General features: G+C 40.1%; 1 protein-coding gene across 1 annotated transcript in view; it reads left to right on the forward strand.

Annotated features, from left to right (window-relative positions):
- Window positions 1–326: 326 nt before the first annotated feature.
- The window catches only part of GPR26 (G protein-coupled receptor 26), a 36,496-nt gene continuing 23,967 nt past the window's right edge, over window positions 327–12,855 (forward strand). The window contains exon 1 of the mRNA XM_072639105.1: window positions 327–994. Coding sequence (XP_072495206.1) covers window positions 327–994 — 668 coding nt within the window. The remainder of the gene's footprint in view (window positions 995–12,855) is intronic.

Consider the following 12,855-nt stretch of genomic DNA (forward strand, 5'->3'; position numbering starts at 1 on the left):
CTCACAGGCAGGATTGCCCTGTCCCTGGTTCCCCTTGCCTAGTGGAAGGGAAACTAACCCCATAGCTCCGGGCAACTTCTGTGAACGGCTTTTGAGGTGGAGAGAAGAGCAGAGGGAGTGTCCAAAATTGCTGCTCAGTGCGAGAAGGGGAGAAAAGAGACGGGAGAAGATGGTTCTGGCCAAGACAGCGACTACTAGAAGAGGAAAGGGAAGCCAGGCAGAAGTGCTGCTGGGGGTGAGGAGATGAGCTCTCCTCGCACTATGCTCCTCGGACGTCTGGAAGGTGTGCGTTTTGCCCACAGGTCCCTCCTCTGAAGGGCCACACCATGAACTCTTGGGACGTGAGCTTGGCTTGCCTGCTGGTGGGAATGATTGCTGTCTCGCTGCTGTCCAACGTGGTGGTGCTGATCTGCTTCCTCTACAGCCCTGACATCCGTAAGCAAGTGCCGGGGCTCTTCATTCTTAACTTGACCTGCTGCAACTTGTTGATGACCGTGGTCAATATGCCCTTGACCTTGGCGGGGATGCTTAATAAACAGCAGCCAGGAGGAGACAGACTCTGTCACATCGTGGGCTTCCTAGAAACCTTCTTGACCACTAACTCCATGCTGAGCATGGCTGCCCTCAGCATAGACCGCTGGGTCGCTGTGGTCTTCCCTCTGAGCTACCACTCCAAAATGCGCTACAAGGACGCTGCCCTCATAGTGGGCTACACGTGGCTGCACTCCATCTCCTTTCCCATTGCTGCTCTCTCCCTCTCTTGGCTGGGCTTCCATCACCTCTATGCCTCCTGCACCCTGTACAGTAAGAGGCATGATGAGCGGGTCCCTTTTAGTGTTTTCACTGGGGTTTTCCACGCCCTCAGCTTCCTCCTCTCCTTTGTCGTGCTGTGTTTCACGTACCTTAAGGTGCTCAAGGTGGCCCGATTCCACTGTAAGCGCATTGATGTGATCACCATGCAGACCCTGGTATTGCTCGTGGACATACACCCCAGGTAAGGGGAATGGGTAGGTCTGGGGAAGAGGGCTGCAGAAAGACAGAAGGGAAAGTTTGAGAGTGGATCTCTACTGTTTCCACCAAAACAGAGCTATGGAGATACAGGCAAAGGCAGAGAGGGTTGCTAGAGGATATTCATATCTCTCTTACTGACTCTCTGCCCTTATCTCCCCACTCTCTTCAACATGAGAAGAGAGGTTTCACCTTATTCCCGTTTCTCTGAAAGTCTCTAGTAGGCTCTGGAAGAGTTCTGAATCAATATCTTAACACCTTTCCTAAATGCATGATGGTGACATTTGTAATCTGGCTTCCTAACTATATGCATCCTTTTGTCTTATGGTATTCCCAGAGGAAAGATGGTGATTCTGAGGCTACAGGGTTTGTTTCAGTTTTGTGATGTTGTGACCTGAATTATTACACTGTTTCTTGAGATAAAGTATAAAAGACAACAGCTCACACTAATGATTAAATTCACTTTTATACCCAATGTAACATCTTGGGGAGAATGTTGATTAAGGTATTCCTGGTTCACAGTAGATTTTCTTGTAACAAGAAAGGAGACTGAAAAGTGATAAATTAAATGCCTCACCAAATGGGTTATTTCAGTACCTTAATGAATCCATAGAGAGAGCATCTTTGATTTTTGTCATCTAGGACCCAAGTTAAGTGGGTGCTGGCTGCGTAACTGTGTGAATACTGACGTAGGCAATGTTTGTGAGCTCTAACAGGAGTAGCCCACACAGTTAAAGCTGATGGTACTGATGGTGTCACTTCCTGTGAGAACAGGTGGTGCTGACAATCCTTGAGAGTTTGGCTGTGGGGTAGTGATATATGCAAATTAGCATGTCTCTTATACTCAAGGAGCCTGGAGCTACTTCCTGAAATAGTAAAGAGTTATCAAATTTCATAAATCAGGGTCAAGTTTCCTGCTAGGATCAACTAAAATAGATGCTCAAGTTGGAATAGTTTCTATTTATTAGCTATTACTGCTCGTTAATAAGAGAGCTGCATTTAAATTTCAAAGTAGGAAAGATGAAAATGTGGTCTTAGAGAAAGAACCCTGCATTTGTAGTCAGGAAATCTGGGTTTGAATCCCTGCTGTTCTACATTCACCTCATGTAATTCTGGACTGGTCACTTCATCTTTGGTGGACTACTTTAATTCATATGTAAATCACGAGTGTTAAATTAGATGACCTCTAATGACCTTTGATCCAAATCCTATGATTTGAACATGATGGTGTTTCCTCGTTGGGGGTCCAGACCAGTCAGTTTTTTCACCAAACAGGAGTCCTCTGGAAATTTCACTGCCTGCTTAGGCTAAGAGAGGAATAACCTGCACCACAGAAATAGCAAGAAGAGCCTAACAAGTTTGGGGGAAGTTACTGCCTTACTGTGGACATTAATAATGATAACAACAGTAATAACTTATCTGATGTTTACATATGTTTACAGGGTTTCCTCAGAAATACCTGGTGAGGTGCCTCAAGTGTTCTTTTCTCCATTCTACAGATGAGGGAACTAAAACTTGACTCAGAGATTTATACAAATACAAATTAATGTATCTAGGTTTTGATGTATTTTGAAACAATATTTCTTCAAAAACAATAGCTATAGGGTTGCTGAATTCTTTCTGTTTTTTTATGTGTGTGCAAGTATCCATAATTTTGAAGAGATATGCCAAGATTGTAATAGTTAACACTTAGTATACTGTCATACACATAGTGGGTACTATTAATTTTTTTTTTTAGATTGAATTAATGTGGCATTGTTGAAAAAACACAGATTTTGGAATAATAGAAAAATAAAGATGATATATCTTGAACTAGAAGTTACTTTAGGCAACAACAGCAATAATGGCTGGCACTTTAATATTTGCAAAGCTCTTTTTAAACATTATTTAATTTTATCCTCACATTGCCTCTTGGGGGGTGTAAATGCTGTTTTCCCCATTTTACAAATGAGGAAATGGACGCAGACAAAGATTAAGTTATTTGCTCAAGGTTACTCTTCCAGTAAATGCTTTGAACTAGTTTGGAGCTCAGGGTCTTCCTGACTTCAGTTCTAGCCACCTAGGTGGCTAGTCCAATCTGACCATTTAATAAATGAGGAAAACATGAGAAGATTTGGGTTCAAATATTACCTCTGACTTTTATTGCTTGTGTAACCTTGGACACAGTCCTCAACCTCATGTTCCTCTATTGTAAAATGAGGAGCTGGACTATATGGCCTCTGAGATTCCTTCAGACTTTAGAGCTATAATCTTACATTTGTGTTTTAAAGGTGCTAGTCCCATCAATCAAGCAATTGAAAGTGGGGCAAGAGGAAAAAGGAAAAGAAGTCCTCTGAATTCCACCAGCAAGATCCTTACCATTTCATGTTTCACAGTGGCTTGAGCACAAACCTCTGAAGGAGGGGAAGTTCCTTTAGTGAGAGGGAGAAATCAAAGCAGGTTATGTTTCAAGTCTTTGTTTGAGGTCCCACTAATCATATTTCCATTCTGTTCTAGCAGAGGACATACTGGTGGGAGAAGGAGAGAGGAACAGAGAGAGAGAGAGTATCATGCTCACCAATGCTTTCACCTTTGTAAGAGACTTTTAGTAAATTACCATTTTCAAGGCACCATTAAAATCCTAATAGTCAAACTTTGTTGTCCAAATAATTGTTATAAGTTTGTTCATTTAGGAAATTCCTCTTTTTAAAATAAATGTACTTTTGATAGCAATTTTTCTTTGTCTTAGATAGGCCATAATGTAAATGTGTGTCAGAGTAACTGAATCTATTGTCATTACCATTTAATAGTAATAATAACTAGTATAGATACAGTATTTCAAGGTTTGTAAAGCATTCTACATATATTAAATCACTTTATCATTTCAACCCAGCAGGGTAGATGGTATTAGTATCCCCATTTGAGAGATGAGGAAACTGATTGTGAGAGATATTAAGTAATTTATTCAGGTTAAAGCAACTAGTGAGTGTCTGGGGAAGGATTCAGTCTTAGGTCTTCCTGACTCCTAAGTCCAATGCTCTGTATGTTATACCACCTACATGTCTCATTTTATGAAAATGTAAAAACAATCATCAAACAGGAAATGAGATGGCCTAGTTTAAATTGCATGTGTTCATACAAATTTTATTTCATCAGCCTCAACATAAGGCACCCCCAGTTTTGTCTTAAACCTATTCATGAAAATTGCCTAATTATTATTGTCTCAGGCAAAGTCTCCTTGAGATTCAGATAATTTTATATGATATTGAATTGTCTGGCTCCAAATCTGGGTAGCTCCTCCACATAGGGTGTTTACTTAAAGGGAGAAAGGATGATAAAGGTAAAGACAAATTGACTCTCAACTAGTCATAGTTCTATCAGCAGAGTTTTGTCTGAGAAGATACCCTCAGTAACTAATGGGATTCTAGCACTAAGAGTTTCGGTTTTTAAACTAAAGATAGTTTAAATTAAAGATGTACATCATCATTAAACACCTATGAAACTGGGTAGCTATAATGGAAACACCAGTTTGGTGCTAGAGAAATATAGAGGACAAATATAGCCTGCCTTGGAGCCTTAATCATGATCAGAAAAAGATGAATTTTTATTCCCTTCAAAGAATGTGGGACAGACAAAATTTTAAAATTAGCATTACTAAAATATTAAGAATGCTAATTATTACCTCCATGTCACCAGCAGCATGTTCCCTGCATTATAGTCATACTTGACTCCTCACTCTCCTGTACCCTGTTGTAACCAGTAAGTTATAAAGTCTTATTGGTTTTACTTCTGTAATATTTCTTGTATCTGTCCTCTTTCCTATTCTCAAGGCTACCTTAGTCCAGGACTACTTTGACTTTTACATAGACTACTGTAAGAGCCTCCTAATTGGTCTCTTACCTCCCTACTCCACTATACCTCTACAAAGCTTTCCCCTGTGCACTAGTCTCACCAGCTCATTCCTCTACTTAATAAGCTCGGGAGCTTTCTTAAAACATCTAGGCTGAATTTCAGACTCCATTCTTTGGCAATGATGGCCCTTCCCAACCTGGCTGCAACTCACTTTTTGAACCTTATTGCACAGTTATTCCCTTTCCTTTGTTCTATTTCATTCGTTCTGTGGTCTAACCAAATTATCATTCTTGCTGTTCCTTACGTATAACCCTCTATCTTCTTTCCCCATGTCATTGTGCAGGAGCTGTCCCACAAGCCTGGTACACCCCCTTTACTCACCATCTCTTACAGATTTCCTTCAAAGATCAACTTATCTCATCTTTATACATGAAATATTTCCTGATGCCCTATCTTTATATTTATTTCATACATATTTTGTATACCTATGTTTATATGCACTTATTGTCTTCCCCAATAGATTTCAAGTTTGAAGAAAAGGACTTTTCTTTCTTCTTTGTATGCCCAGCAGTAGCATGATGCCTGGCATATAGTAGGCACTTAATAAAATACTTGATGATTCATTAGCCACATGTGAAACATTATCAAAACAGATGATTCTTTGAATGTCCTGTGATTGGAGTTTACCTCAACAGTCATTCTCTGACATCTAGCAATACATATTTTAATTCCTAAAAGAATCGATGGCTTCATCATCAACATGGTTTTATTTTCCACAAAGGCAGTCAGTCAGTCAATAAATGTTTACTAACTGCCTACTATGGGCCAGACACTGAGTTAAGCACTGGGGATACAAATGTGAAAAAGTAGCCCTTGCCCTCAAGGACCTTGCAATTTAATGGGGGAAGACAATCAAGCAAAGATGGGAAAGGGAAGGACCTGACATAGGGGTTATGCTAACGTCCAAAGTATGCACCCAGGCAGGGAGTGAAGATGGCATCCAGTCCAAGCCTTCTCCCTTTGAGTGATTCTTTTTAAAAATTTTACTTTCATGAATTCTCCGTAGAGGAATCACCCAACATGTTAGAAGTCAGTCCTAGGTCTTTTTTATGTTTTGTGGCTATTAGCGTAGTTCTTAGGCATCCGTATAGTATTCCAGGAGCAGTCTAGTTCCTTTTTCAGTTATACATTTCTTTGATGATGCCCCTTATGACAGAAGTTCTCAGACTTACCTTTGAGACTGTCCATGCATAGCTTTAGCTATGTGTTTATGTACAGGACATCCTAAAAGTCTCAGTGTAACTTGTTTTCTCTTTTGGAAAGCTTTACAAACCACACCAAGACTTACAGGACATTCTATCTATGTATACCTATATACTTATTTTAAGACTTTTTATACATTATAATTGAGGTAGTAATCAGTGTCTTTTTCTCCTCTTCTCATCACCATACGATCATGGAATTCTGTCACCTTAAATTTAAAATTAAAAGAACAGACTCAAGTAACTCTGACGTGAGTTTTCATTCTCTAAAAGATGGTTTCTATAGTTACCACACTAATAATGGGATGAGAGAATTTCTAGTATTTATCACTTATTTGGTTTTTGTCCATTAGAATTTTCATTACTTCATTAATTTGGCAAACATTTATTAAGCATTTACCATGCATATGACATGATGCCAGGCATTGGAGGAGGTAAAAAGGTAAAGATGATAGGGTCTTTAAGATCCAGAGATTTAAAGCTAAAACAAACATCAGAAATCATTTATTCCAACTGCCTTATTTACAGATAAAGAAATAGTGAACCAGAAAGGCAAAATACTATTCTGCTTTTAAAGAGTTTACAATTTAATAGGAATGATAAGACATGTACACAACTATGAATAATGTAGGGTAAACTAGAGATGCATGAAGATTCACTAAAATCCTGTCCTGATGCCACCTTATGTCATGGAAGGGCCACAGAGGCTTACAGATTATGGCAGCATTGTGCACTTTCTGGAAGGTCCTGCTAAACTCATTTGGACAGATTTTAGGATCATAGAGATAGAAAGGGATGAAAGCTAGAAAGGAACTTAGGGGATGTCTTGTACAGATGCCTCATTTTGTAGAAAACAAAGCTGAAGCTAAGAATGTCTAAGTGACTTGTCCACAGTTAGATATTTAGGAAGGTGAAGAGCTGTTTTGAACTTAAGCCCACTAACTCTTTTCTGCTGTGCAAGATAAGCAATTCTATCTAAGTTCAGAGGGACTCATTATCAGGAGATTAGTCATTAGGTAAGAGGTTGTTTTTTTTTTTCAGTCACAGCAACTCATGAAGACCCTCTATTAAGGCACAGAGGGGCCATATACTCTAGAGGAGACGGTCCCTACACCAATGAAATCATGGAAACTAGAAATTTTATAATAATTGTCTAAGAGTACACAATACTATGAAACCAGAGGATAACTGATCTAGAACTAGAGAGGAGATTCACTTTTTTACCTAATGACACATCAGATCCCATTTACAATCAGGATGTTGCCATATGCCAACAAGAGCTGGACCTAGGGAAGACCAAAAGATTAGCTTTTCTACTGCAGTATGGTGAAAGGGAATAGAAAGGTGAAGAATTAATATCATATTCCCACTTTCCACCAATGCTTGGGGAATGAGGGTTAGGGTGAGTGTATATACATATGTATATATATAAATTTGTTTGTATATAGGAGGCAGTTAGGTGACTCAGCGCATAGAGTGCTGGATCTGTATTTTGGAAGACCTGAATTCAAATTTGGCCTCAGACAGTTACTAGTTATGTGACCCTGGGCAAATCACTTAAACTGTTTTGCATTAATCCACTGGAGAAGGAAATAGCAAGCCACTGCACTATCTTTGCCAAGAAAACCCATGGACAATGTAGTTAGACATGACTGAATGGCTGAACAACAAATGTTTATATATGCACACATACATACACAGAGCTCTATCTATCCATCTGTGCATATGTGCATACACACACAGGGTGTCCTTGAAGTCTTTCAGTTATTAGAGCTTTAAACTTCACTAAGACTTTTGGGATACCCTGTATATGTGTGCATGATCTGTTTTCATGGAAATCAAATAAATTAAGACATTTGATATTAAAATAACACTAGCTATGCCTGAGTGATTTTTTTGATGATTCAAAAGGATATTAAGGATCTCTCTGATCCTTAGGGTGCCATTATGACCATTGTTTCTCCCTGTATATTTTTATGATATGGGAGTGGTGTAGGCAATTAGACTGAATTTGTAATGACCCTTTGATGTGCCCTGGAGAGTTCATCTTTGAATATATCCCTGCTATCAGATTGGTGTTTTATATTTTATCACTTTATCATGAAAGCACAGAGAAAGAAAAAGAACTGTGATAGAAGTTTTACTATGTCTGGAAAAGGAAATAGAAGAATCTAGGGTCTGAATTCTCTAGTGGTGCCTGTCTTTAACAACAGCATTTTCAGATAATCAAGGTATCCTTCCCTTTACTCTGCCTGAGTAGATACAGTCTGACTGGGGAATTTCTATTTCACACCTCAGGATTATTCTCCTTAAACCTGACAGTGGTATATATTTCATGTCTCATCTCATCTAGGTGAAATTGGGTGTCGGGTTTCAGGGGCTGAAAAAACAACTCAAGGTGCACACATACTTGCCTACTTTGGAAGAACACTTGGTCTTAAATTATCTTTTAAAAATACCATAGAAAGAGTTTTAAGCCATTTGTCCTCTTATGCCTCAGTTTCTCCTGAGCATTTCGGGTAGATACTTTAAAAGTGACATAATAGGAATGGACGGCTCTTCAGGACTTCTGAAGACATCATACCTTCTAAGATCCCACTAGAAAAAGCCCAGATCTGAGTGTCAGGAAACTTGAGCTCTAGCCCTAACTTTGGTATTAACTTATCATTCAATAGATTTTTAGAGTTGGAAGATGTCTTAGAAGTTAGTGCAGTTCCCCTATTTTATAGATGAGGAAACAGATCTGGACAGTTGAAATGTCTTACTCAAGTCACACAGCTAGTCAATACAGTAGTCATTATTCAAACCCAGGTCTCTTGATTCCCAATTCAGTCCTTTTGCTACTACAAGATGCTCACTGGTCTTTCTCAGGATGTTTTACTTTTTCACAACTGTTAAAGCATTCAAAGGTCTTTGGGAAAAAGAAAGGTAACAGGAACTTTAGGCATACAAAGAGGTTTTATTGCTATGGGACTGATAAGAGGCTGTTAAAAATGGGGGGAAGGGAGATTGTGTTGCTTCTAGAATCACTTCTGGGAAATTCTTCCAACCTGGTGCCTTTAAGTCAAAGCTTAGTCATATTGCTGGCCCATCTCTTATCTTTCTCTGTCCTTTGCTGGGGATCTGAAGGACATGGAGAAGGTACAAACTATGTTGTTGGAGGAAGAGCCCACATGCGTGGAGTCAGGGATTGAATTACAGATCTCCAGGAAGTGAGTATTGCTGCAATGGGAGTGAAGGAGTTGAGCTACAATCTCCATTATCCTGCTCTCAGGCTCTGACTACTTAGGCAAATCAATTCCTTTGGTTGGGTCTTACTTTTCTAATTTGTAAAATAGTTGTTTTGGGCCCGATGATATCTGAGGTCCCTCCTTAAGTCTTTGGTTGTAGGATTGGTTAAAGATATAAAATAATGTGTGTGTGTGTGGGGGGGGGGTAGGCAAATTGAAAAGCTTACTGAGTTTAAATAATGAGTTTAAGCTGGAAGTAAGTCTTTAGGGAAAAGTACAAGTTATTAAAAGTACAAAGGCCTTTGTCAACTCCCACTTCACCTTGCTATCTATAGCCCTAGCACAAGGAGGCTCTTTTAAGTGGAGATTGATAATAGCTGGCCTTCCACTGAAAGTAGCTGCTTTGTCTAAGGCACCATATTTGTTTTCTTCCTTTCTTTCTCTTTCTTTCTTTCTTTTCTTTCTTTCTTTCTTTCTTTCTTTCTTTCTTTCTTTCTTTCTTTCTTTCTTTCTTTCTCTTTCTTCCTTCCTTCCTTCCTTCCTTCCTTCCTTCCTTCCTTCCTTCCTTCCTTCCTTCCTTCCTTCCTTCCTTCCTTCCTTCCTTCCTTCCTTTCTTTCTTTCTTTCCTTCCTTTTTTGCACAAAATTAGTTTTATAAAAGTTTCTTTCCTCACTCTCATCTACTTTGCCCATTGTCACTTTAATTTTGAAAAATTATCCTCTCCCTACTTTGGACCTTTTCCCAAACACTTTCAGGTTTAGTAAATACATGATTGATTCAACAGATTCCTAACCCTACTTTAAGTTCAGGGCACCACACTATATGCTGAGAAGGTAAAGAAGACTCAGATTCAGCTCCTGTCCTCAATGATTCCATCTCCTTGTAACAACAGCAAAAAAGCATTGCAAAGTCAAATGAAGTGAACCCAGTTCCCTTTTTGCCTTTTGCAACCTCGTGGGTAAAATCTCTTTGCTTACAATGGCACAGTCTCATTCATTGCAGAGTCATTATGCTCTTATGTTTATTTTTGGAAAATCTCAGAAGACTCTACAAGCACCAATTCATGAAATCTCCTCCACCTCCACGTGCCTTCAGAGAAGGCTAATGTAGTGACTCAGGGATGAAATCTACTCGTAGGTAGTCACCTTCTCCCACAGGCCTCCTGCCAGTACGCCAACCTCCCTTTACTGCTCTGGATAGGTTTGCTTGTCAGCTTTCTTGGAGAAGTACGAACAAACGAGTCATGCTGTCCATGGAGCATTTAATTCCACCTGATTGGCTCAGAGATCAGGAAATCTTGAGTTTTCTCCAACAATAATATCTCTGGTATTTCACATTTATAGGAGACTTTGGGTCTTACGAAGCATTTTGGTGCTTCCTGAATCACAACAGTGCTTTGAGGTAGGCAGGGCAGATTTTTGGGTAGGCAGTGGAGTTCTCTGCAGTGGTGTAGCTCTGAAACAGAAACAGATCCTATGGGCTGCTTATTGAGTTAGAAAACTACCAATTAACATTAGCTATGTTTTATTGTATTTTTATTTTGTTAAACATTTCCCAACTACATTTTAATCTGGCTGCACTTGGGAATAGTCGTGAGTGTGACACCCCAAATGTAGGGGAGAGGGTGCTAGATGTGTATGAATTCAAGCAGGCATTTATTAAGCACCGTAGCTGTACTGGTGACAGCCCCTGAGCACACGGAGCTTATATTGCCCCTGGTGAAATGAGTTGTATGTAATTTAACACATAAAAAGGAATATGCCATTGTCCCTGATACTCTCAGGGGGAAAAAGTGCCAACGGCTAGTGGAATTAGGAAAGACAGCTCACCTGAGCTGTATTCTCTCATAGAATCCTTAGCTGAAACTATGAACTCTGTGAGGCAGAAAAGGAGACTGAATGTGTCCCAGCTTGGGGTTGGGGAGGTGGACAAGGAGGAAACCACCTGTCAGAGGCAGGAGATGGAATATTTTCCATGGAGAGCAGCTCGATGACCAGTTTGACTAGATCACTGTGTAAAGAGGGGAAGAAAGGGAGGGGGGACAAGCTTTCTTATGCACTGTCCTAAGTCCCTTACAGATAGTATCTCATTTGATCCTCACAACATCCCTGTGGAGTAGTTATTATTATTATTATCACCATTTTATAGTTGAAATAATGGAGGCAAACAGAGGTTAACAGGCTAACAGTGTGCCCAGGGTCACACAACTAGTAAGTGTCCGAGGCCAGACTTGAACTCAGATCTTTCTGACTCCAGGCCCAGTTCTGTATCCACTGTGCCTTTTCATTGCATTTAGGCAGTGTAAAGAGGAAGACCATGAAATAATGCTGGAAAGGTGTGGGAAAACCTTGAAGGCCAAACTGTGAGAAGTTCACATTATCTCTTACTGGCAATAGGGAACCCCTGGGGATCCGAGTGAGGGAGTGATACAGTGATATCTGCGTTTTTGGAATATCAGTTTGGCATTTGTGGAGAGGATAGATCAGAGAGGGAGGAGACAGGATGCTGGGAGATGGATTAAGAGGTCATTTTGATAGTCTAGGCCAGAGCTGAGGAGGGTCATTGAATCAGGCTGGTGGCTACCTGAGTGGAAGGAAGCAGATCCTTGTGAGAGGTGGCATAGAGGAAGAATCAGTATGACCCAGAAACTGATTGGACACAAGGAGATGGTGGAGCAGGAACAGTAGAACATAGTCATTACTATCAACCAGTAAATCAACAAGTATTTATTGAGCATTTAGTACTTTCCAGGCACTGTGCTAAGCAACAAGGACGCAAAGAAAGGCAAAAACAGTCCCTGTCCTCAAGAAGAAGATGCTCTAATGGTCCATATTTTGAATCTGGGTAACTGGCAATGCCCTCAACAGAAACAAGAAAGTTTGGAGAAGACAGAGTTTGATTCCAAATCCCTTATTTTGCGGATGCACCAGTGAGTACCAGGGCTAAGGCTAGAAGACAGATTCTCTTTTGAAGCTCCAATGAGATAAGGAATGAAAAGTGCTTTGCCATCTCTACAGTGCTATGTAAAGGTCAGTTAAAAAAGTCCTCATTTGAAAGATAAAGAAACTGAGACCTCTAGAGATTGACAACACCACCAACTGGCATTTATATAAAGCTCTGAAGTTTGCAAAGCTATTTTTGCGGAATGTCTTATTTCCATCTGAAATATCCCCTTGCAGTAAGTGGGAAGAGATTAGACCTAACTACCCTCTGAGGAAACTCCCTCTAGGTACTTTCTTGGCAGTTTACAGCCTTAGAGAGTAACTTGGGACACCAAGACCTTGAAGTGGCAGGCCTGGGTCAAAAACCAAAACAAAACAAGAAGCCCATTATTTGTCTGGGGCTAGACTTGAGCCCAGGTTTTCCTGACCCCGAGGGTAGCTCTCTACCCTTAATGCCATACAGTCTGTAGCATTAGGTAGGTACTCTCCATTTTACAAATGAGGAAACTGAGACTCAGAGAGGTTAAGTAATTTGATAATGGCTGAATAGCCAATAAGTATCAAAGGCCTGATTCAGACTTA

Source organism: Notamacropus eugenii, chromosome 1 (genome assembly GCF_028372415.1).
Source record: "Notamacropus eugenii isolate mMacEug1 chromosome 1, mMacEug1.pri_v2, whole genome shotgun sequence".
NCBI classification, from domain to species: domain Eukaryota; kingdom Metazoa; phylum Chordata; class Mammalia; order Diprotodontia; family Macropodidae; genus Notamacropus; species Notamacropus eugenii.